This window comes from Ovis canadensis, chromosome 3 (assembly GCF_042477335.2).
Source record: "Ovis canadensis isolate MfBH-ARS-UI-01 breed Bighorn chromosome 3, ARS-UI_OviCan_v2, whole genome shotgun sequence".
In the NCBI taxonomy this organism is placed as follows: Eukaryota; Metazoa; Chordata; class Mammalia; order Artiodactyla; family Bovidae; genus Ovis; species Ovis canadensis.
The window spans coordinates 218,239,123-218,264,543 of NC_091247.1; the positions used below are offsets into that span (position 1 = coordinate 218,239,123).

Consider the following 25,421-nt stretch of genomic DNA (forward strand, 5'->3'; position numbering starts at 1 on the left):
ATGCTCAACATCACTCATTATTAGAGAAATGGAAATCAAAACCACAATGAGGTACCACTTCACACCAGTCAGAATGGCTGCGATCCAAAAATCTGCAAGCAATAAATGCTGGAGAGGGTGTGGAGAAAAGGGAACCCTCCTACACTGTTGGTGGGAATGCAAACTAGTACAGCCACTATGGAGAACAGTGTGGAGATTCCTTAAAAAATTGCAAATAGAACTACCTTATGACCCAGCAATCCCACTTCTGGGCATACACACCGAGGAAACCAGAATTGAAAGAGACACATGTACCCCAATGTTCATCACAGCACTGTTTATAATAGCCAGGACATGGAAACAACCTAGATGTCCATCAGCAGATGAGTGGATAAGAAAGCTGTGGTACATATACACAATGGAGTATTACTCAGCCGTTAAAAAGAATTCATTTGAATCAGTTCTGATGAGATGGATGAAACTGGAGCCGATTATACAGAGTGAAGTAAGCCAGAAAGAAAAACACCAATACAGTATACTAACACATATATATGGAATTTAGGAAGATGGCAATGACGACCCTGTATGCAAGACAGGGAAAGAGACACAGATGTGTATAACGGACTTTTGGACTCAGAGGGAGAGGGAGAGGGTGGGATGATTTGGGAGAATGACATTCTAACATGTATACTATCATGTGAATTGAATCGCCAGTCTATGTCTGACGCAGGATGCAGCATGCTTGGGGCTGGTGCATGGGGATGACCCAGAAAGATGTTATGGGGAGGGAGGTGGGAGGGGGGTTCATATTTGGGAATGCATGTAAGAATTAAAGATTTTAAAATTTAAAAAATTAAAAAAAAAATAAAAGGAATAATAAACACACACACACCAAAAAAAAATTCCAAAAAAAAAAAATTGCAAATAGAACTACCTTATGACCCAGCAATCCCACTGCTGGGCATACACACCGAGGAAACCAGAATTGAAAGAGACACATGTACCCCAATGTTCATCACAGCACTGTTTATAATAGCCAGGACATGGAAACAACCTAGATGTCCATCAGCAGATGAATGGATAAGAAAGCTGTGGTACATATACACAACGGAGTATTACTCAGCCATTAAAAAGAATACATTTGAATCAGTTCTGATGAGATGGATGAAACTGGAGCCGATTATACAGAGTGAAGTAAGCCAGAAAGAAAAACACCAATACAGTATACTAACACATATATATGGAATTTAGGAAGATAGCATTGACGACCCTGTATGCAAGACAGGAAAAAAGACACAGATGTGTATAACGGACTTTTGGACTCAGAGGGAGAGGGAGAGGGTGGGATGATTTGGGAGAATGGGAATTCTAACATGTATACTATCATGTAAGAATCGAATCACCAGTCTATGTCTGATGCAGGGTGCAGCATGGTTGGGGCTGGTGCATGGGGATGACCCAGAGAGATGTTGTGGGGAGGGAGGTGGGAGGGGGGTTCATGTTTGGGAACGCATGGAAGAATTAAAGATTTTAAAATTTAAAAAATAAAAAACTAAAAATTAAAAAAATAAAAAAAAAGAAAAAAAAATAAAAAAAAATAAAAAAAAAATAAGAAAATAAAAAAAATAAAAAATAAAAGACACTTACTCCTTGGAAGAAACGTTATGACCAGTCTAGACAGTATATTAAAAAGCAGAGACATTGCTTTGCCAACAAAGGTCCGTCTAGTCAAAGCTATGGTTTTTCCAGTAGTCATGTATGGATATGAGAGTTGGACTATAAAGAAAGCTGAGCATGGAAGAATTGATGCTTTTGAACTGTGGTGTTGGAGAAGACTCCTGAGAGTCCCTTGGTCTGTAAGGAAAGCCAACCAGTCCATCCTAAGGGAAATCAGCCCTGAATATTCATTGGAAGGACTGATGTTGAACTGAAACTCCAATCCTTTGGCCACCTGATGTGAAGAACTGACTCATTGGAAAAGACCCTGATGCTGGGAAAGATTGAAGGCAGGAGGAGAAGGGGACGATTGAGGATGAGATGGTTGGATGGCATCACCGACTCAATGGACATAAATGTGAGTAAGCTTTGGGAGTTGGTGATGGACAGGGAGGCCTGGCGTGTTGCAGTCCGTGGGGTCACAAAAAGTCGGACACAACTGAGCGACTGGACTGAACTGAACAGAACTGAAGGTCATAAGAGGCTTCCCAGGTGGCGCTAGTGGTAAAGAATCTGTCTGCCAATGCAGGAGACTTGGGTTCAATCGCTGAGTCCGGACGATCCCCTGGAGAAGGCGTATTCTTGCCTGGAGAATCCCACAGACAGTGGAGCCTGCCGAGCTACAGTCCATAGAGTCACAAGGAGTCAGACACGACTGAAGCGACTTAGCCTGCATGCACTCACAAGAGATCATGAAGGTTGGGTCCTAATTCCATAGGTTGGTGGCCTTCAGTGGAGGAGGAGAGCACTCTCCAGAGGGCATGTGAGGACACAGTGAGAACACAGCTGTCCGTAGGCAAAGAAGATCCTCACCAAAACTGAATCAGCCAGCACCTTATTTTGAGGACTTCCCACCTCCACAGCTGTGGAAAATGGAAATAAATTTCTGTTTAAGTTGCCCAGCTATGGTGTTTTATCATGGCAGCCTTGAGCAGAGTAAGACATTAGGCAAATCACTTCATCCCACCGAGCCTCACTGTTTTCATACGTCGTGTGGGACTACCAGCACCTGTAAGAATTAAAGATTAGTATCGAGGAAAACATGTCCCTCTATTTCTGGCACATACTTGGTGCTTAGCTGCTCTGAGTTGCTACGGTGATTAGACTAAGGGGTCTGCCTCACCTCCAAAAGCTTTCTGTGTCCAGATCTCTGACTCGATGGCTTTGGGGATCACCACCCATGTAAGCAGCTCATGAGCGCATAAGAAATGCTTCCATGAAGCTAAACTCACCTTTACTGTGTGCTGTGCACTCATATTCTCTCTTCCGTTTCATGGTGGCTGTTCTGTTCTGTGTTTTAATGCAGGCTGTTGTTGCTTTTGTGATTTAGTTGCTAAGTCCTATCTGACTTTTTATGACTCCGTGGACCTCAACCCACCAGGCTCCTCTGTCCATGGGATTCTCTGGGCAAGAATACTGGAGTGGGTTGCCATTTCCTCCTCCAGGGGATCTTCCGGACCCAGGGATCGAACCCATGTCTCCTATGCTTCCTGCATTAGCAGGCGGATTCTTTACCACTGAGCCACCTGGGAAGCCCTTTAGTGCAGGTTACACCCATCCCACCAAGTTTATCTCACAGCCCTGAATGGTTACATCCCACAGTTTGAAACACCCAGAGCAATGGGATGGGGGTTTTGGAGGGGAAGATTCAGATGCCAGCTATGCAGTACAAGGTCTTGATGAGATTTTAGACCAAGCCTCCACCAGCTACCAGCACAGCACAGTTTGAGGGTTATAAATCATCTCACTCTCCAAAAAGATCCTACAAGCACTCTGTAATTATCCTCACTCCCGTTCTGTAGATGATAAAATGTCAGCTGAGATGATTCCCAGAGGTCAGTTCTGGGCTTTCTGACTCTGAGTCCGCTGCTCTTCCATCTCCATAGACCACAGACAGCTTTAGACCCTTCTCGCTGATGCCCGTGTGAACTCCCAAATGTCCCCAGGGGTCAGAGTTGAACCCAGATTAAGATGTGTTTTGATGGCATAGGTAGTTTAGACACGCAGAGTGTGAAGAATATAAGCAAAACTGAAGTAGCGTGGCAGTACACACCCACATTCTGCATCTAAGCTCTGCCCCACCTCCGGACCCCTACCCCCACCGCATCCCACGTCTGCCCCCCATCCTTCACCGTCACCTGCCCCTGACTCCCCCACTCCACCGTGCAGTTCCATTAACACAGAGTTGATCATGCCCATCTCACCAGCAGGATACAGCTCTGGGTCAGGAACCAAAATGCCAGTGCTTTCATGATCCTAAAATGAGCGTGACCCAGGCTTGCTAGGAAATGCTTTACTCGCCCTCCCGTGTCCTACATGGGTCCCTACAGTTCCCATCCCTCTTGCAATGTTGCTCTCTAACTTATTGTTTTAATTAGCTGCTTGGCTGTGTTAATAATCAAGGCTTTCCCAGCCTCCCAGGAGCTGCGCGGGCTGGGAGAACCGAGGAGCAGCGGCTCCCTTCCCTGGAGAGGCGTCTCTGCTCCGGAAGCTCTGTGCTGTCCAGGGTGTTGGCTGCTGAGTGGGCATCTCCCTCAGGGGCCCGTGGGGCTCGGCCTCCAGGAAATTCCTGGGATCCTCTGGGAGAACACGGGCCAAGGCGGAAGGCAGCTGTGATGGAGGACTCACCCAGCCAGGGGGAGAGAGGTGTCTTGAGAGCACCCCTCCAGGGTCCCCAGGGAAGGAAGAGACTCTGCTCACCTCCCCACCAAGGGGAGAAGCCTTCACTGCTCACCATCACCTCCACAGAATGTGGCCTGTGCCCACCTCCTGAAGCAGGCCATCCAAGGAAGAACAGCTGAGGGGCCCCGTGGCTGGAGTTTCTGCCACATCCCACCTTAAGATGCTGAAGTCGCAGGACTCCATGGTGCCCGGGCATCCTGCCTCTCTGAGCCGCAGCATCTGCTGGGGGACGGGCCCTGCTTGGGGCGGGGTTGCTCATCTGGTCTGCCAGGGCCACGGTGGGGAGGCTGGTCCAGGAGGAAGCCTGGGGTGGCTGCTCTGAGCTCTCCCTGAAGCGGCCCAGAAACCAGACAGTTTGCTTGGAGGAATCCACACCTGAGTCCAGGCTGGGGGCCTTGGGTGCTGGGTGCTGGGGGGGCGATTTTTCGGTGGGGATCCCAGCTGGTCAGCCCTGGAAGCACACACACTGCCTCTGGAGTGAGCAGGGACCAGGAGGCCATTCAGGGTGGGCTGTTGTTGTTGTTCAGTTGCTAAGTCATGTCTGACTGTTTGCGACCCCATGGACTGCAGCATGCCGGGTTCCTCTGGCCTCCACTACCTCCCGGAGCTTGCTCACACTCATGTCCATTGAGTCAGTGATGCCATCCAACCATCTCATCCTCTGTCGTCCGCTTCTCCTCTTGTCCTCAATCTTTTCCAGCATCAGGGTCTTTTCCAGGGAGTCCCCTCTTCGCATCAGTCAGCCAAAGTATTGGAGCTTCAGCTTCAGCATCAGTCTTTCCAATGAATATTTAGGGTTGATTTCCTTAAGATGGACTGGTTTGATCTCCTTGATATCCATGCTGTCCAAGGGACTCTCAAGAGCCTTCTCCAGGGTGGGGTGGGGGGACGAAAACCCGTGGCAGTACTTGGGGTGGCCAAATGGCGAGCTGTGATGTCAGAGGGGGACAGGCCCCTGCTGTTCCTGCAGGAGAGTGAAGAGTCCAGAGTGACCCTGGGGGGCTGGTTGGTTTGGGCAGTAGTGGTCCCATTGATGAGGCTGCCAGGGGTGGGGAGCATGGAGGACAGAAGTGGTTCTGACTGGGTGAACTCACATCCAGCTCCCAGCCCTTCCAGCCCAGGTGGTGCTTGGCCCCTGGCGGCCTGTAGCAAACACTTAAGGGAGAGGACAACACTGTCACCTGTGCGATCCCGCTCCTGACCGGGGTCCCTCCACTGGGAGCCCCACCATCCTGGGCCTGCTCCACCAGCCGGTCCTCTACCGACCCCAGCACAGAAAGCCTTTCAGCAGCCACACAAGACAAGGAGAAGCTGCAGTAACTTTTCCATTCTGCCTGCTTTCCTTTTCTGCCTGCAGCCTGAGGTCTCTCCAGCACACGCACGGACGAGCGTGTGCAGCCACTCAGGCTAATCCTCCTCGTGATGACAAGTGACTTTTTGGCCATGCTTCTCTTCTATAAATGGGCCATTCCTAAAATTACACGGCCTGGGTGCCCTGCCGCCCCTCCCGGCCCGTGTGTGTCCTCGTGGGTAAGAAGGCCAACTTCACCCTCTGCAGGGTTTTTCTGGCTGATTGGCTGCAGGCTCTGGTTTTGAAAGATGTACCTAATATTCCACAGGAAACCAACCCAGTTTCTGCAAAGAGCCAAATGCTGTTGGATCAACTCTATGCAAATAGCTGTCTGCCCAGCTCAGCGGGGTCATTTGGCTCCAGCCCGAATCATCCTCCCCCGGGGCCTCTTCCACTGCTCTTTCTGCTGACCTGACATCTCAGAACTGCTTGTCGAAAGCTATGAGTGCTCTGGGTTTTTTGTGTCTTTTGGGCTTTGGGCCACAAGGCATATGGGATTTTACCTCCCCGACCAGGGATCAAACCCACTCCCCCTGCATTAGAAGGCAAAGTCTTAACCACTAGACTAACCAGGGAAGTCCCTAAAGATGATTTTCTAAAGAGCCAACCGGATCCCAAGGAGGACCCCCCCTGGAGGATTTGAAACCCACTCCGTGTCCCCAGTAGACGCATGGGATACCCCAGGGGAGGGTTGGAGGCCCCACTGACTCGGACTCGCCTCCTGATTTCTGGATGTCAGAACCAGTCTGGGTTTGTTGCTTTCCAGACCCAAACCAGGGCACTGTGTCCACCCAGACCCTCCTGTGTGGGCAGGGGCCTGCTGCCACCATGCCTAAGCTGCGGCGCCCCCTGCCTTGTGAGACCCCAACCCGTCTGTGACCACAGGGTGCGCTGTTCCTTTAGGGGTCAATGTGCTCCTCCTCGGGAGCACATAGTCTTTTCCTTCCTTGCATAATCTGATTTTCATCCCTTTCGACCGAAAATCCTGCTCCTCGTTACCCCACCTTATACCCCAAAGCTACCATCACTGCAAGCACCCTGGCGCAGACAGGGAAGGAGGTGGGCAGTCCAGAGCCCGGCCAGGTGCCTCCAGGTGGTGGCCCAAAGGGAAGGTGTTCTTGGGGTCCTGCTCGGGGAGGGGGACAGAACACTGACCCCTGTTAACTAGGACACTATGTAATGGTTCTCAACTGGAAGCTACTGGAACTTGGTAAAGGAACCGTGGCAGTCCCACCCCCCAGTCCCCTGCGTGATGCTCCAGGGTCCCCAGGCAGTGCATCCCGACTGAGGAGTGCTGTCTTAGAGGATGAGCGATGGCCCCTCAAGAGGCATCTATGCTGGGGTCGTTATCTATGCAAGATGGGACCATGACCCCTGAAGCAGGGCACATTAGTCCATGTGGATGGCACTTCTCTGGGCACTGTGTGCAGAGCTGGTTATCAGAGTCTCAGTGGGTTCCATGTCCCCCAGCAGATTAAGTGTCCCCGGGGCAGTCCGCGCCCATCCCTTTGGGTGGTTCTAGGTCCAGTGTAAGCCTGTGGGCTCGACAGGCCTCGTGGATGATGTGCAGATTTCTCTAAAGACCCTACACGTGCTGAAAGTTAGAGCCACTCAGCGCGGTCACGTTGGCTGTTTCATGCTGCCCAGGATCCCTTCTTGGTGGTAGCACGCGCCTTTGATTAATAAGAAACGAGGAAGGAATTTTCACTCAATACGCTGCGTTCGGTGGACAGAAGCCCTTCAAAACCTAAGGTCCCTGGGAGAAAGTCATCAAAGGGGCCCGTGGTGATTAGAGGTTGGGAACCCCTGGCCTGATATACCCCCATTGTTTGAGGGATGGAGACATGAGGCCCAGAGAGGTTCAAGGACCATCTTTAGGTCACACAACTAGTTATGCACAGCTGAGGCCCTCAGCCCCAAGCTTCTCAGGTGGACTGTAGGGGCAGAAAGAATATGTGCTGAATATTTTGCTGGAAACCCTCACTTGACACAATCCCGTGGACCCAGTTGTGGGAAATCCCTTACTGGTCACGGAGGTTGCGTGGCCAGAGATAGCCCGTGCCCTCAGAGGACTGGAAAGTCCGTCCTAGGCCAGGATTTCATCAAACCTAAGATACCATCGCTTGTAAGATACACCCTTGTTTTCGGTACCACAAGGCAGGAGTGCTGCCAGCTGCCGTCATCAGGTGCCATCAACCATAAGCTGTATCTTGAGCTTTGTTGGTGGTGTTCAGTCACTCAGTCACGTCTGGCTCTTTGGGACCCCAAGGACTGCAGCACACCAGGCTTCCCTGTCCTTCACTATCTCCTGGAGTTTGCCCAAATTCATGTCCATTGAGTCCGTGATGCCATCCAATCATCTCCTCCTCTGTCATCCCCTTCAATCTTTGCCAGCATCAGGGTCTTTTCCAGTGAGTCGGCTCTTTGAATCAAGTGGCCAAAGTACTGGAGCTTCAGCTTCAGCATCAGTCATTCCAACGAATATTCAGGGTTGATTTCCTTTAGGATTGACTAGTATGATCTCCTTGCAGTCCAAGGGACTGCAAAAAATCTTGATCTTAGAGATGTCACAGTGTGAGGAAAAAAATGTGTCATGGAATCAGAGCAGGTGGATTCCACTCAGAGCTGGTTCTCTTAACCTGCTGGAGGTGCTAAGCGGGACAAAATGGTCCTTAGAAGGAAACACGTGTATCTGAAAGAAGGAGTGAGTCGAGAGCCTCCCAGCCCGGTGTGTGCAGTCCCAGGATAGCATACTCGGACTGGCCCTCAGCAGACCTGGATCTGCGTCTCAGTCTTGAAACTTGAGGGCTGTGCTTGTGAGCACATTCTAGTCCCCCCAGCCTCCGTTTCTTCATGTGCAAAAGAGGGGAATGTGCGCTCCCACCTACCTGCCCTGAGCCTCCTGGACTCTTGTAAAGCTCAGAAGAAGACCATGGGAAGTTGAGTCCCAGAGGTGCCTGGTGCAGACTCATGGTTAAGGAGTCCCCACCCGCCCGCAGAGGTCCCTGTCCGGCCCCTGGAGGACACACACACACAGGCACACACACGCTGCCCGGCATCACAGGAAGGGTCATTGAGCCTCACTGTAGGAGGAACAGGGCAGGTGTGTCCCCAGGGCCCCTTCCTGGGATCAGGGCTAGAAAGGATCAGTCAGCAAACAGGACTCCTGCCCTCCTGCTCAATGTCCTGCTGTCCCAGAGCGACTCCAGCCTGTGGGGCATGTGTCCCTTCTGCTGAGGGGGCAGCATGGTTGAGCCACAGGCCAGGGCCCAGAGGTGGCCCTCAGGCAGCTCCTACTCCATTGGTGGGGCGCAGGTAAGAAGCCCAGTCGTGTGTCCCCCCAGGGTGATGAGAAGGGGGCTTGTGAAAGTGCTCCTCCAGGGACACGAGCAGCAGGATGGCAGGAGGGGTCCCCACGACTGAAGTGTCCCTGACTCGTAACAGAGATGCTCGGGCATCGTGGTGGGAAGCAGGGGACTGGGGGGTCAGACCTGGATTCTCACTCTGTCCCTGCTTCTCCCCTTGGCCACGGAAAAGCCTCTGTTTCCGCATCTGCAAAATGGGCAGCCAGACCCGTCCCCTGGGCTCCTCCAAGGACCAAGTGAGTGGATGGGCAAGAAGGGTCCCGCGTGCAGTGGGTGCTCAGACCCCGTATCCTGCAGGTCGGGGGCGCCGCGGTCATGGCCGTGGGCGTCTGGACCCTGGTGGAGAAGAGCGGCTACCTCGGCGTCCTGGCCTCCAGCACCTTCGCCGCCTCTGCCTACATCCTCATCTTCGCGGGCGCCCTCGTCATGCTGACCGGCTTCCTGGGCTTCGGCGCCATCATCCGCGAGGACAGGGGCTGCCTCTCTGCGGTGAGTGCCTGCCCGGCAGCAGGGCTGAGGGGGTCACCTGCCCTGGGCCTCCGACCACCTGTTCCCCCCCTGAGCCCCCGACCAGACTCCGTGCTGAGAGCCCCACTCTGGAGGCCTGCGGAGGGCTGGGGAGGGGCGGGTGGCCACGAGCCGGCTGTTTGCCACCGTCTCCAGGTTCTTATTAGGACCTAAGCCAGGAGGACACCTCGCTGGTGGTGGCAAAGCTGCTCCCTCACCTCTTTCCTGTCCCCTCCTCTTCTTCCTCTGTCCAGGCTTTATCATGGCAATTTTCAAACATAGGCTAAAATGAACAGAACGTTTTCATGAAGCTCACGTCATCACCCAGACTCACCTCCACCATCTCAGAGCCGATCCTCTCTGCCTGCACCCTCCCCCGCCCCCGCCCGACCCCACCGGAGACCCCAGACTGCAGGCGTCTGTCAGTGCCTCAGGGTATACCTCGAAAATCAGGATTCTCTTTTGAGAAAGGGTAACGACAAGACTATTATCACACCTAGAAACCATTAAGAGCCGATCCTTAATATCATGAAATAACCAGGCAATTTCAGATTTCCCCCGTTGAGCCATAAGCTATTCTTTTTTTTGTTTTTTCAGTTTATTTGAGTCAGGATGGAAGTGAGGTCTGTGTGTTAAAGTCGGCCAAGTTGTCCCTCGGGTCTCTCTCGGCCTCTCCGCTCCCCATCAGTCTCTGACTCTTCCTCACAACGTATCTGCTGGAGGAACCAGGTCATTTCGTTGATGGCTCTGCTCCCTCCCCGTCTGGACTTTCCCATGCCGTCCTGATGATGCTCTGGGAGTTGGATGTAGAAGCTTGGTCAGACTCAGGTGGGATCGTTCAGGCAGGTGTTTGTTTCATGGGTGAGGTGGGCACAGGCTCCTTGACAAACACTCCCTGGGAAGGTGGGAAGACCGCCCCCCACCCCCACCACTGCTGACCCTGAGCCCCAGGGAAGGAAGTCAGGGCTATACCCAAAGGGGCAGAAGCTGGAGTCCCACTCTGGACTCCCAGGCCTGACCCTCCCTCCCTCCTGGGCACCTGTCACAGATCACGCTCCCTGGGGCCCGGCTGGCATCTCCCCTTTCATGTCCCCAACCACAAGCCCTGTGTGGGCAGTAATTAAGAAGCGTTAGTCGCTCAGTCACATCCAACTCTTTGCAATTCCATGGACTGTAGCCTGCCAGGATCTTCTGTCCATGCGGTTCTCCAGGCAAGAATACTAGAGTGAGATGCCTTGCCCTCCTCTGGGGGATCTTTTCCACCCAGAGATCGAACCCAGGTCTTCTGCTTTGCAGGCGGATTCTTTACATCTGAGCCACCAGGGCAGGGGAGGAGGGAAGCTGCAAAACATTCAGACATAGACAGGAAGGGTCAAGGCAGATCCAGTCTGAGTCTCAGTGAGGAATCAGGTTGAGCTACAGGAATCAAGTGACGAGAAGAAGCCTTGAGGTCAGTGCCTAGCCTGCCCGTCTTTACGTGCCCACTGCTGACCCAGCAGCCTGGGACCCGCACATCCTACCAGGGAGAGGAAGCTCCATCCAGAGGGGCTGAATCCCAGGCCTCTCTCACCAGCCACAACCCAGTTTCAGCTCTGGATGCAACAGTGTGCGTGTCCAGGCTCAGCGGGACGGCTCTCCCCTGCCTGGAAGAAGTTTTAGTTCTGCTCTGAGGATCGCCCAGAGCAAGGTGCAGGCCATGCAGATGTGGCTCCCGGGGAAGGAGGGGTGAAGCCCACAGGGACCAGCCTCCAGAGCTTGGCTTTGACCCGACCTGTCCTTCCAGCCATAGGGCAGGGGTGCCTTGAGCCAGCCCATCCCCAACAATATCCCCCACGCCGGAGTCCCAGCGAACCTGCTGATGCCCCTGATCAGACCACTGTGAGCTGGATAAGAGAGAACACAGGCCTGGCTGAGCGACACCAGGGATGCAGTGTTCTGGGGGCAGGGAGGCCCAGCTGTGATGGGACAGAGGCTCACAGGGGCTGGGGCCGCTGGGCTCTTCCCCTTGGCGTCCTTGGGGACCAGAGGAGAGCCAAGGTGTCCATAACCGACCCGCCCAGTGCTGACCACAGCCTCCCCTTCCTACACTGTCCATCTTTGAGACCTGTCCTGCCATCTGGCCTCCCCAATCACAGCCAGACCGTCATGTGGTCTGAGACCTGCCCTGGGGAGGTAGGTGGGGGGGGTGCAACCATGGAAGATGCGGAGACCCAGGAAGGCCAGAAGCTTCGGCCTGTGGCCCCAGAGTACACCTTTCACCCTTCTGAGCTTTGGAAGGTCAGCAAACAGACCTCTCATCTCCCTGGGCCTGGAGGCAGCACAGGGGACCACAGGGGCTGCTGGACAGGCTGCTATGAGATGCCTTCCTCCTTCTCAGCCCCACCTTGACCCCCCTGCCTGCGTTCGCTTCCATCCATACAGAACCGATGGTCTCTTTGCCCCAGCATCACTAACCAGACACTTAAGAGAGGCGTCCACTTGAAAGTAAGGTCAGGAGAAAGTGCCCGTGCGCACGCGCGCGCACACACACACACACCTATCTAGGAGTGTGGAGCCCGGGGCTTACAGACAGCAAACCTCAAAACCTGGTGTTTTCTTCCTTTGCTTTTCTCTGCCCGACCCTTGAAAGAATCCGAGGCAGACCCAGTCTGGGGACTGAACACAGGTGAGGGAGCAGACCCTGAGTCATCCACCTGTTGGCCCACAGCCCCTGAATTACTGAGCACTGGAATGTTTTAACCAAGAAGACGGCTGTCAGACTTCTTCTCTGGTTAACCCCAGTGGACATTTTAAAACCCAGGCTCCCATTTGGAGGCAAGCGGGGATGCTTAAGGCAGTTTAAAAGTGTTCTGTGGTTTCTGGAGTTTCCTTCCTGGTTTCATTTCTTTTCTCCCCCTCCATGTCTGACTTCCTTTTGAAACCCTGAGTCAGCTAAAAGGAGACGTGCAGTGAGTGGAACGCTATCTAAAGTGGTCCCTGAAGAGGAGAGGGGGAGATGAAAGACCAGGCATCCGAAGAATCTACGTCCAGCTTAGCTCAGGCCGAGGAAGGGGCCCGACATCAAAAGCTCCCCTCGAGCTGCCGGGAGAGGGCCAGCCGGCTCCCACAGGCACGGCATCTGTCCCGGCCCGAGCCCTTCCTCTAGCACATCTGCAGCCCCTCAGAGTCACTTTCCCCAGAAGGAAATGTTCATCAGGGACAGGAATAGCACGTCTTCGCTGGTGCCGAAATCATGATCAGCAAGAAGTCGGAAATCTGCAAAAGGGGAAAGGGAACGGGATTTAAATTATTCACGCCAGCTCTTTTTTAGCGCAGGCTGCGTGAATGAACCAGGTCATTCAGGCCAGCCCCGTCCAAGACGATGACCAAGACAGATGCTACCCTGATCCAAAGCAAGGGATGTTTTTAGAGTTTTGAATGCGGGCTCTGAACGCTCACATCTTCAATCAGATGAAGATGAGAATGGGTGGTTCAGGCTCAGCTGGGTCTTCATCAGGGCTTCTTTTATATTTAGGAGAAGGAGTTGAAGAAGTTCTAGAACCAGTTTTGAAAATGAGGGGACCCCAAGTTGCAGCGCTTCCATTGGGCTTCATTAACCTGGGCAGTCAGAGCTGGAGTATAAACTGTACCTGGTGCTGCGTGCTCGGGGACCCCTTGGAAGTCACCTGGCCCCTCCCGGCCACCTTGATGTCCCCATCCCCATACGGGGGGCTGGGGGGAAGCATGAAGAGAACAAGACAGTATTTTAGGTCTTAGGAAACGAGTCACCGCATTATATAAAGATCATCAAGTGTGGCTATAATTATCATTTGCATCACCAGCACCAGCTCCTTTGAGAAGGAGCCTAAATGAATGGAGTTATTCTTAGGGCCGTGACTCCCAGGTCCCCACATCTTGGCTGGGCCACTCTCTCTGTAAAAGCAGGGGACAGGGTGGCATAAAGGGTGCCTGGATCTCCATGGCCAGGGTTTTGACCATGTCCTCCCAAGGCTGGTTTCTTTCTGTTTTTTGGAGGAGTAGGGAGTCCATCCCATGTGGTATGTGGGATCTTAGTTCCCTGACTAGGGATCGAACCTGTGCCCCTTGCACTGGAAGTGCAGAGTCCTAACCACTGGGCTGCCAGGGAAGTCCCTCCCCAGGCTGGTTTCTCACCCACTCCTTACTCGGTCAGGGCCCCACCAGTCACCCAGCCAGGTGGTCACAGCCTCGTCCGTTGGTGGCACTCTGCTCTTGGTGTCACCGCCTGCATGTGTCAAAGGAATGGGTCCTGCAGCCGAGGCCTGGGGAACCCCGACTCTGCCCCGTCAGAGAGGGCCTCTGCTTATCTGCTTGATTTGGATCAGTGGAGGCAGGGAGTGGGCAAGAGGACCCTCGCCAGGCTCTTGGGGGATCAGGTACGAGTAGCCCCAGGAGCCGTCCAGAAGGTGCCCCACGAAAGCCCCCACAGTCGCCCGGGGCACCAGTCTCCCAGCTGGGGCCTGGGCACAACTCGGCTCTGCCCCCACCAGGACAGCTCACGGTCGGTCGCCTGCGAAACTCAGCCCCTTCCTCTCAGATCCTCCCATCAGCTTCCTCCTTGCTGGCCTTGCTTAGTTTAGGGGCTGCACAGGAAGGGGCTCCCTGGTGGCCAAGGGGCGAACCGCCCCACCCTCACCACAGCCCCAGAAAAACAGACTTGCCCGAGGCCACACAGCCGTCACCTGGCTTGGCCCAGGCCCTTCCCCTGTCCCCGCCGCCTCCGCCCCCGCTTCCTGGAGGGCTCCCACACAGGGAGTGGGCACTCAGCTTGTTGTGACTCGGGGTCCATGGTTGACATTCTGGGTGCAAAGGGAAACACAGAGGTGAGGACTGGGGGCCGGTCACCTGACTACCTGCCACCTGGCCCACCGGGAAGTAGGGGTCAGGCTGCAGAGCACTGGGGTGCAGGGGTCAGCTGTGAGTGCACCAGAGAAGCGCTTCGGCTGAGTTGGAGATAAGCCTAACACAGCTGGGGCTTCCCAGGTGGCGCTAGAGGTAAAGAACCCATCTGCCAATGCAAGAGACGGGGGTTCAATCCCTGGGGAGCCGGTCAGGGGGGCTCATGGCAACAGTTGCTATGGGTCTCTGTCAGTTCTGGAGATGACCTTGGTGTGGCACCTGCTACCCAGGGACTGAACCCCCGTCTCTTGCATCTTGTGCATTGGTCTAGGGCTCCACACAAACCTTATTTCACAAGCAAACGGCCAGCAAGGGTGGCCCAGCGAGGGCTGGCCGTGGAGCAGAGCTGATGTGGAGAGGAAAAACTCCCCTCTCAGCCTGGCCCTCTCTCTGCTCCCAGCCTCTCAGGCCAGCTCGCGTATCAGCACCAGGCAGGAACCAGAGCACACCCCGGCGTCCTGCAGAGCGGCCCCCAGCCGGGTGGAGTCACTGTGACTGGGCTGGGGCCAGAAGGGTAGAGGTCACCTTCATCCTTCCAACAGTGACATTTTGTTACTGAAATGGCTCCAGGCTCCAAAATCCACATCCTCACTTTTCTGCATGAACAAGTAGGCAGCTGCGCCCCTGAGCCCTGACTGCCTCCAGCCGGCAGTTAATTGCCAGCAAATAACGTGGCCTGAGGTCACTGCTGCTCAAACAGCTGGCTCTGTCTTTTCTTGTTCAGCCTCTTTGGCTGCTCCAAGCTCCCTGACCCTCCCACGGCCGTGATCGGATCACACTGCCAAGCTGGGGGCTGCAGGCCGCCACTTCTTCCCGAGACTTAAGCTCAGCTACACCTGACTCTGCTCTCTCCCCACTGGAGAGAGTCAAGACTCTCTCTGAGTCAAGCCGGCCAGTGTCTCTGCCTCACCCCCACCTGCCTGGACACCGAGCCAGCTGTGGTTCCTGCTGATTGTGGAGGAGACAGAGGAGAAAACCTTTGTCCAAACCCCCTTCTTTGTGGCAGAAGCAGTCCCATGGAGAAATTCCCAAAGTCCAGTGGTATAAAGTTCTTAAAACTGACCTCAAGACAGCACCAGCTGGGCTAAGTTGCCCGATCTCGTGGGCACCAGTGAATCCACCCCAGAAACTATATCTGGGGCTCGGCTTGCCCCAGATACAGGCAGGGCAAGTCCATCTGAAGATCCACTTGCTAATTAATCACCTTAATGTCACAAGGAGGAATATTTTTGCATGGTTCCTGTGGAATCTCTCATTAAAGAAGGTATCAGATTGGTTCAGAAAGGGTTGTGGTGTTTCAGCTTCATTTGGGATCCGTAGCTTTAGAAACTATCCACCTTTTCTTCCAGTGCAAACTACTCCATTAGCGAATTAAAGAAAAAAAAAATGTTGGTAGGTGGTACAGGGTGGAGGTCAATGTTTGGGTCCTGTTCTGTCTTAGCAGGCTGGTCCGTTCTGTGACTGGGCTCCAGTCTGGCGTGTTTGGAAGGGGCCTGTCCTGATGGAGGGCTCTGGGGTAGAGGTTCTGAGAGCTGTCCTTGGAAATATCATTACTGGTTTCTATCAGACCAAGATTTGGGGGGTCAGTTCTGGAAGGACGGGGGGCAGGGCTGAGTACAGGATTGGGAGGCGGTCACAAAACTCAGCAAAGGGCAGGGGTCTGGGAGGAGTGGCTGTGGGTGCTTTCCTTTCACCTCACGGAGGAGGGGACAGGACGAGATGCGGATCAGAGCCAGAGGGCGAACATCCCCGGGGGGTCGGACAGGCCTGAGTCCCGGGAGTCACACGGGGTCAGGAGGAAGGGTGTGGCCACAAGGTCAGGGTCAGGACCTTCTGGCTCGGGGACGGCTTTGTGGAGGCCTTGCCCGAGCCCAGACTAGACGGCGCTCAGCTGCACACAGAGTTGTGGTCAGGGCAGCAGACCCAGGCAGGACCAGCAGAGACCAAGGCACGCCCGTTGTGCGCTCGAGGGGTGTAGCTCAGCTGGGCAGTCGCTGGACTCGGGAGGGTCAGGCTGGGCTGAGTAGAGTGAACGGGACAGATGTAGGCATCAGAGCCGTGGCTGTGACTCCAGCACAGGCGTGAAGGCTCAGGGCCCCTTAGGGAGGAGGTGGCCTGCCCAGGGGGTGCCGTGCCTGGCCTACCCGGAGGGCGCTGTAGGCTGGGGGCTGAGTGGTGGTTGGAGAGAGACCATCCTGTGCCCAGTTTCCCCTCTGCCTCTTGTCGCCACCCTCTCCTGATGACCGGTGTCCCCCTAACCCTGGCCCCCCACCATGAGCTCAGCCAGCCCATCCGCCCACTGCCCCCCCATGCTGTCAGCCATCGAGGGGACGCAGTGGGGTCAGCACCAAGCTCTGCAGCCGGGATCCCTGGGTTCAATTCCAGACTCATGCTAGCAGCGTGACCTCTGCCAAACTGTAGCCCCTCCGTGCCACAGAGCCGTGTGACGCTGGGGCCACAGAGCCGTGTGACGAACAGGGTCGCGCAGGGAGCACCTGCTGTGTGTGCTTGGGGAGCATCTGGGTGGGTCAGGCACTGATTCTGCCCAGGGACGGCTAATTTGGGGTTGGGGGGCGTTGTGGTATAGGGGATCCTGTCCACCACTCCCATATAGAAAACCTGCCTTTCCCCTGCTCCTGAGAAGGCGGCACCCATGAAGTTATCACCCACTAAGCCGCGGGCCGGGAATTCTGGGGGCCCCTTGGAGATGGTGGGCTTGGGGTCCATTATGTCCTGACTCATGTTGAAATACAACTTCTGCAAATGACTCACAGGGGTTCTGAGAATTTTTTACTGCCTTTTGTTAATTCCAAAGTAACAGCAAACCAAATTTAAAGGGGACACACTGTAGCTTAAGAACCTTCTTCATGCTTCCCAGAATCAAGTACTACACACAGACCTTCAGGGCCAGCCCTTTCCCAAGGACCCACCTGGGGACCCCAGAGTGTCCCCCAGACAGCAACATCTTCTCTGCACTCCAGGTCCCACAGTGCCCTCAGCTGAGTCCATGTAGACATCCCTCATCCTGCCTTGAATCGTGGTCTGCAAGCTCCTGCTGTGAAGGTGCCCTCGCAGGCAGGTGCAGGGCAAAACCCCTCACCTGCTTCGGTCTGTGTTGCTTCAGGCTTCTCAGGGCCCAGACAACCTTCCTCGGGCTGGTTTTTGCCGTGTCTCCCATAGTCCTTAGAGGCACACGCGCAAATCAAGTCCCCGCATCAGCCTCAGAGCCGAAAGGTAAATGTGTGAGTCAGAGCTTCTCAGCAGCGTTGGCACCGGTGACATTTAGGCCAGATCACCTTTGCCATGGGACCTGCCCCATGACCGTGTCCCCGGAGCGTCTACCCACTCGAAGCCAACAGCGCTGCTTCCCGGAGTTGTGACAACAACAAAAAATGCCTCCAGACATCGCCGGTTGTCCCAGGGAGGGCGGAATCATGCCAGGTGGAGAAGCTTTGGCATAAATTAAACTAAAGCAACAATTTCACGCCATCCGCAGATCAGAAAAGGATTAAGCTGCTGCCCCCACGTGTGGGCTGCCTGCTGTGGCCAGTTCCCCATCTCACAGGCACACTCAGTGAGAAGTGCGCTTGCAGTCTCCTTCTGGAGCTGTTTTCCGAGCATGGCGACCCAGCTCTGGACCAGGCCCTGAGGAAGAGCCAGAGGAGCCTAAGAGAGGGGCCCACTCCCCCAGGGGCTCACGGCCACCTGGGGAGAGTGCAGTCGCGCTGACGCAGCCTCCAGGTAGTGGCAGGTGAAGTCACGCCCCTCGCCCAGTAGAGGCCCCTCACTCACCTGGGGACTGCTGCATGAGGACCAGGAGGTGGGCAGGGGAAGCCGCAGCGGAAGACCAGGGCCTGGTCAAGGGGAGAAGCAAAACAGGCGCCATCAGGAGACGAGGCAGGTGAAGCGCTGAGGCGCTGGGGCTGGGACCCAGGGGGGGATCTTGGGGGCTGTGATGAGCTGAACATAGAAGGCCAGGGAGGCCTGGGAACAGGGCAAAGAAAGGCTGGGAGGCTGGGCCTGGATTCAGGGACCGTCTACACAGACTTCTATGCCGTGGGAGTGCTAAGATGATGTGGCTGGACCCGGGGAGTCAGGGCAGGCTTGGTGGAGTGCGAGGCAGGGTGCAAAGATGAGGCTTGTTACAACTCATGGCCCCTGATGGCAGAGCCCCTCTGCCCCAGCCTGGCCCCCCATGCCCAGGCTGCAGCCAGCCCCGCTCTAGAAGCCAGGCTGCCAGGCTCCCTGTGTGGGAGGATCTCCGTGCAGGAGGGTCCCAGTGAGCATGACCCTTCCCCACCCCCAGCGACTGTCACCCTGATCTGTGACTCAGGGCCTCCCCCGCGCAGGTGAGTGACACGCCTGCAGCGGCACCCCGCCCCCTGATCACCCCGCCCCATGATCACCCCTGTCCAGCCCCCAGAGCCCCGGCCTGACCCTCTCTCCCCTTGCGGAGGCATCCTCATATCCAGGGCACCGGGTGGAGGGAGCCTGGAAGCCTCTCGGGAACACTCCCCTCCCTCCTGACAGCTCTCGCAGGTCGCAGGTCGGGTAGCACAATTGACACCCGCTTGATGCCTCAGGGCGGTTTTGAGTGACTGGCAGGCACTCATTTAGCCTGCCATCGCGTCAGGATGTGGCTGGGTCCCCTCCCTTCCCATCAGCCCTCCACCCCAGCCTGGCTTCGGGAGCAACTGTGGCAGTGATGTCCCGGGGGCAGCACGGTCCACCCTCCCACGTGACCCGTGGCTGGAGGGGCGCTGGGCCTCCCAGTACCGAGGGCCCCGGTGTGCACTCAGGAAGCCTGGGAGCGGTCATTGCGAGTAGGGGCCAGGTGGCAGGAGGGTGGTGTCAGTGCCAGGCAGGCAGGGCAACAGGGGCTCTCACCTGCTAGAGGAGGGTGGAGCGGGCGGCAGGCTAGTGCCGTCATCCCAACCGCTGGTTCAGCCACACAGGCCTGGCTGCCTGGGTTTAGGGGGGTGGGGAGGCTGGTTCCAGCCCCCTACTCACTGCGCCACATCATCGCTTCACACAAGGCAGCAGGGCCCCCCATGTAGAGCCAGGCGGTGGCTGAGCCTGGGTATCAGCCAGTGTCCCATCACTGCTGCTTGGGTTTCCAGGCCCTGTATCCAGGCCCCGTATCCCAGAGGTTCCTCCAGCAGCAAGGGCGCATCCACAGACCTCTGAGCAGCCTCCAGCCTCGGCTTATCTGGACAGCGTTCCACTTATGGCGGGACCCCTTCATCCAGACTCCTCCCCGTGGCAGGAAAGGTCCACGGGACCTTTGTGGAACCTGCCGCTCCCATCCCCACCTCTCATTAGGGCATCCAGGAGCCTGGAGAGCCCCGTGCCTCCATCCAGAACCCGCACGGATGTGAAGGTCCTGTGGACCCGGCCTTGATTCACATCCTTGCCAAGGGATAGCCAGGGCTCCTAGTCCTGCTGGGGGATGGACAGAGCTCGGACATGCAGGCTTTCCCAGAACAGTGCTGACCCTGGGTGTGGGTGCAGAAGGGGGCCCAGGGACCCCCGCTGTGCTCTTGCCTCAGGCCCCACCCCACCCATACTTGAGGCCCTCCTGGCAGCTCTGATGCTGGGAGGGCGGGACCCAGGAAGACGGCTGTGGGGAAGGGGGTGATTTACTCAGCCTGAAAGGAAGCCTGACTCTCAGTGGAAAGTTATTCCTCTGTGCCAGCTGCCCCAGGGGCTGGGAGGTGGTCGCGCTAGCCCTGCAGCTCCGTGGACCAGCATCACCCCGGAACTGGCCCCACCCGGGCCAGGCCCTGCGTGGTCTCCTTCCCACTTGTACCCCTTCCTGCCCTCCTCCCGTCCCCTGCCTGATGAACCCTGGTTCCCACGTTCACCCCCAGGCCAAGCCTTCCCTGGAGTCCAGTGACCCAGGGGCTGATGGGGGGGGGCAGTTCCCCCCAGAGAAGGAGACAGCACTAGTTAGGGCTGGGGGAGGGGCCCCTTCCTCCCCCTCCTCCTCTCTCCCCCGTCCCTGCTCCCATCCTCCCTCAGCCCCTCCCTGTCCCTCCCGGCCACATGGGTCTGGCAGGCATTCCCGACCCCTTGGCTCCTGCAAGAACACCGCAGGACAGGCAGTGACACCAGGCAGGGGTGGGCGAGGGGTGCAGACCCGTCCTCCCGCAGTCACCGCGAGTGCGCAGCCTGGAACCCAGCCCGGCAGGGCCCTGCAGGGCTGGAAGAAGACAGGGCAGTGCCTTTCCCAGGATCTCCACTTTGCTGTCTCCCAGCCTCGGCTGTTGCTGCCCAGCCGGCCTCTACATACTCAGCCTCCTCCCTCTCCACTCCCTGAACTCCAGCCCCACCTCCCCCAAGCGCTGTACACCCTCCAAGCTTCCCCAGGTTCGCCCCTCCACCTAGAACGTGCATCCCTTCTCCTTCACCTGGCGTCTCATTCTCAGAGATACTACTCAGGTGTCACCTCCTCCAGGAAGCCCACTCTGACTTCTCCCCAACCTGGGGCCTTCCATAGTTTCTAGAGCTTGCCCCATAGTAGCGTTTATAACACACCGTTGTGATCACATACTTATCTCTCCCCTCCACCAATAATTGAGGGCAATAATTGCCTTACTCTACCATTCCTGGCACATGGTAGGTATCTAACAAACACTGGCTGTGTGGATGGATTAACGAACTGATAGCAGATCAGTGCGTGAAGGGTTGAGAGGGGAACTCCAGGCTGGCAGCCAGGAGGGGTGGGTGTGTCCAGAAGATGCTGTGAGGGATGGGGGTCCCCATTGTCCTGGGGAAGTGTTTGCCAGGGGCCCTGAGGGGCCAGCTGGCCACCCAGGCCTGACCCTCCCCCTGTGACTGCCTTCTCTCCTTGCTTCTAGTATTTCTGCCTGTTGCTGGCGATCTTCCTCGTTGAGCTGGTGGCGGGGGTCCTGGCCCATGTGTACTACCAGAGGGTGAGTGGAACGCCCTCCTTGTCTTTACTTTACCCATCAGCACCCCCGGGAGGGACCACAGTGGGAGGGGCGCACAGAGGCAGGGAGGTAACGACACACGGTGGTCCCAGGCCTCCCCTGCCTGCTCTGGACAAGGAAGAGGTGGTCAGGCCCTCCCACTGGGCGCTCTGTGACTCAGGGGTGATACTCAGCTCATACAGACAGATGACCACATTGTCCCTTCACACCAGCGCCCATGTCACTGGCAGATATCCTCAGATAACTATGTAAATATTTTGAAAGCACACGTGTGTGCTCAGTCGTGTCTGACTCTTTGCAACCCCATGGACTGTAGCCTGCCAGGCTCCTCTGCCCATGAAATCTTTCAGGCAAGAATACTGGAATGGGTTGCCATTCTCCAGGGAATCTTCCCAACCTGGGGATTGAGCCTGAGTCTCTTGCATTGCAGGCAGATTCTTTGCCACTGAGCCACCAGGAAAGCCCTGTTTTGAATATCACCTTGTAATCAAAATGAAAATCAACACATACAGACAGTCCTCCATATTCACAGGCTCGATTCACAGACTGAACCAAGCTTGGATCAAAACTATTCAGAAAAGAATTCCAGAAAACTCCCTAAAGCAGAACTTGAATTTGCCATGTGCAAGTGTTTATGTAGCATTTACATTGAATTTACAGCTGTTTCTACAGTGTTTACATGGCATTAGGTATTATCAGTAATCTAGAGATGACTCAAGTGTACAGGAGGGTGCACATAAGTGATATGCAAACACTGCACCATCTTATATAAGGGACTTGAGCATCCACGGAAGACCCATGCTGGCCCCGGAACCAGTCCCTGGGTACCAAAGGATTATCTAAAGTCACCTAGTGCCCGGCCTCCTCTTTGCCATTCCACCAGCCTGGAACTGTGGTCCCCCACCTGTCTCCCATTCCCATCCATCACACTCTGCCCTGACACGGGATAATAGCCTTTGCAACACCATCTTCACAGATCCTGCCTTCTGTGCAGCCTCCTTCCCATGGTCCCCTGGTCCTGGGCAGTCAGAGAGGGCTTCCTGGAGGAGGTGACACCTGAGTGGCATCTCTAAGGATGAGATGCCAGATGAAGGAGGCATGGCCTTAGAGGGGCCTGGGGACAGTCGATGGGTGTTTCTGCTGACGCACCTTCTCCCTCCATGCTCCTCAGCTGAGCGACGAGCTGAAGCAGCACTTGACCCGCACCCTGGCCGAGAACTACATGCAGCCTGGTGCCGCGGAAATCACAGCGTCTGTGGACCGTCTACAGCAGGATGTAAGCATCGCGCTGGGGCCTGAAGGCCACGCAGACACGGTTCCCAACCGTCTCTGTCCCTGCCCATCTGTGTGACCCTGGGCAAGTTACTTGCCTTCTCTGAGCCTAACTTGCCACGTCTCTGAGATGAAGCCTCACAAGGTATGGGAGCGTTAACCACAGTCCTCTAGGCAGAAGGCCCTTCCGCATGGCAGTGCTTCCTGGATCCTGGTTCGTTCATTCCTCCCTTTCCTCTGCATTCCCCTCTGGGTACCTGGTGGGCAGCAAGCTGGCCGTGCCAGGATCCAGGCTCTTCCCATCAGCGGGCCTCCTGCTTCCTCCCTGGGGAACTGACGGCCGCGGCTCTGGGAGAGTGAACTGGAACGAGCAGAGTGTTTCAGAAAAGCAGCTGTGAGAATTTCCCAGTTATCATCAGGCAGAACTCAGGGGATGGAGGGTCTCTCCTTGCCAAGTGGGGACTCGCAATCGCCCAGCGAGGCCCGCAGTCCGGCAGAGGTAGGGAGGGGCATGTGGACCTCAGTCCAACACGGTTGCCACTGGCCATACATGGCTCTTTGCATCCAAATGTAAGACCTCGGCCTTATGCAGCACGCACACCAGCCCTTCTGGTCAGCACTGACCTGCTCATCCAGCGGCCTCTGGGACACCTCTGTGTCCTGCAGGCCTGGAGGTGCTGAAGCTTCGAGGTCTGGATGGGGGACACCTGAGCCTCTGGCAAGGCTTGGGTCCCTATCCTGGGGGTCCTGTCTCCCTGGATGACCAGGAACCCATGCCCTGGTGATTTGGTGCTGCCCTGGGCCTGCCACACAGGGAGACACAGCCCTCCTCCCTCGAGGACCTGCCAGCACCCACCCCCCACCCATCTTCTCTCAGATCCTCCCTGCCCCCAGGACACCCAGGACAATCTCCTTAAAGGACATGGGTGCCCCGAAGAGGTGGCCATCAGGTTCCTGCAGCCAGCTGCCTACTTGCCTGGAGAGAAGGCCCCCCCAGAGCCAGCTCCCTGCTCAAAACAGGGGAAGCGAAAAGTCTCCAGCAAATATGGATGAGATTAGGGTCTGAACACTGTCCTGTGGCCCTGTAACTGAGGGGTTGGAGAGGCCAGGCTCCCTCCTCACCTCCAGCCTCTGCCTCTGCCCCCCAGTTCAAATGCTGCGGGAGCAACAGCTCAGCCGACTGGCTGCAGAGCAGCTACATCCTGTCTCCAGAGGCCGAGGGCCGCCGGGTGCCGGACAGCTGCTGCAAGACAGTGGTGGCACGCTGCGGCCAGCGGGCACACCCCTCCAACATCTACAAGGTGGAGGTGAGTGCCCTGTCCCGCGGGGCCCAGAAAGGCCGGGCAGGTGGGTGGGGTGGTGGAGATCACACTTACTCTCTGACCACAAGACGGCCATGGGCCTTCAAAGGTCCCCACAAAGTCTGGGGGCTGCAGCTGCTCCAGGGAAATCTGGGGACATCATAGTGTGCCCCTGGGTCATCTGAGAAGCCCATGGGCACTTGAGAGGCTAGACCTGGCCCTTTAAGTGTCTGGCCTCCCTCAGCGGGGAGCAGCTCCCACCAGCCTTTCCTCCCCATCCTCACCTACTTCCAGGCCAACGTGTGTGTGTGTGTGTGTGTGTGTATGTGTGACCTGCCTACCTGCCTTCCAGGGAGGCTGCATCAGCAAGCTGGAGCAGTTCCTGGCTGACCACCTGCTGCTCATGGGGGCCGTGGGCATCGGGGTGGCCTGCCTGCAGGTGAGTTGGAGTGAGGATTCTAGGGGGGCGGTGTCTGGAGCCCCGAACCCGTCTCTCGCTGGCTGAGATCTCAGCTCCTGGCCCTCTGCCCACCCCTGCCTAGCCTGCCCTCTCCACTCCCATCTCTCCCCTCTGCAGCCAAGGTCACTCTCTTCCCCCAGAAAACATGAAGGAAAAGGCCCTGGGGGCCACCTTGAACTTGTCAGGAACAAAGACCTGGGAGGAGTGGGAGCGTGGGTGCAGGTATGTGCAGGCACGCTGTGTGTGCACGCCAGCCTGCTGTGGTGTGCGTGGGGCCCGTGGGCGTGTCTGCATGTACCCAGGAGTACGTGGTCGGGGCTGGATGCATGTATGTGTTCAGGCGTGCTGTGCATGTGTGTATATGTTCGTGCATGGACAGGCACTCGTTCCTCTGTGCGTGCGATGTGTGTGTGTGCACCCCCGGGGGGTGTGCACCCCTGTGTACACCTGGCTCTGTGCTCCAAGGATGAGTGATGCTTTTGCCCCATTTCATCACTCGCACCCCTCTCCCAGCCACCACCCAGGGTCCTGTCGAAGGTGGAGGGAGTGGACTCAGGAGGGGCAGATGCAGTGAGTAAGGGTTCTGCAGGCCCACCTCGCCCAGCAGAGCTAGAGTAGCTGATTCACCACAAAGTGTCACCCCCGAATCCCCATCCCGGGAGGTCAGAGCAGAGGCTGGCATCACAGGACCCGTCCCATCCAGCCCCTGCTCCTGTGCGACATGAGAGGTCACTTGCCCGCCCCTCAGGGCCTTCGCAGCGAGCAGCTCATTCCCAGCCGCGAGAGGTGTCAGTGGGAAAGGGGGTACCTGGCTCACGGAAGGCCTCCCTGAGTGCTCTCCTCCAACCCTGCCACGGCCAGAACCTATCCAGGCCAGCAGATTAGAGGGCTGATGGCCCAAGGGTCTCGCTCCCTGAG

The 25,421-nt window shown here is 56.3% G+C and overlaps 1 protein-coding gene across 4 annotated transcripts in view; it reads left to right on the forward strand.

Moving 5' to 3' along the window:
* The window catches only part of TSPAN11 (tetraspanin 11), a 71,526-nt gene that overhangs the window by 40,836 nt on the left and 5,269 nt on the right, over positions 1-25,421 (forward strand). The window contains exons 4-9 of one of the 4 annotated variants that reach the window (XR_011255321.1): positions 9,391-9,582; positions 21,378-21,452; positions 22,642-22,746; positions 23,891-24,049; positions 24,396-24,482; positions 24,644-24,725. Coding sequence is in view for 3 of the 4 variants with exons in the window: in XM_069581495.1 (XP_069437596.1) it covers positions 9,391-9,582; positions 21,378-21,452; positions 22,642-22,746; positions 23,891-24,049; positions 24,396-24,482; positions 24,621-24,725 (723 nt within the window). In the remaining variant the exon portion in view is untranslated. Of the gene's footprint in view, positions 1-9,390; positions 9,583-21,377; positions 21,453-22,641; positions 22,747-23,890; positions 24,050-24,395; positions 24,483-24,620; positions 24,726-25,421 lie in introns of all 4 variants that reach the window. The other 3 variants (XM_069581495.1, XM_069581496.1, XM_069581498.1) reach the window with 3 other exon arrangements.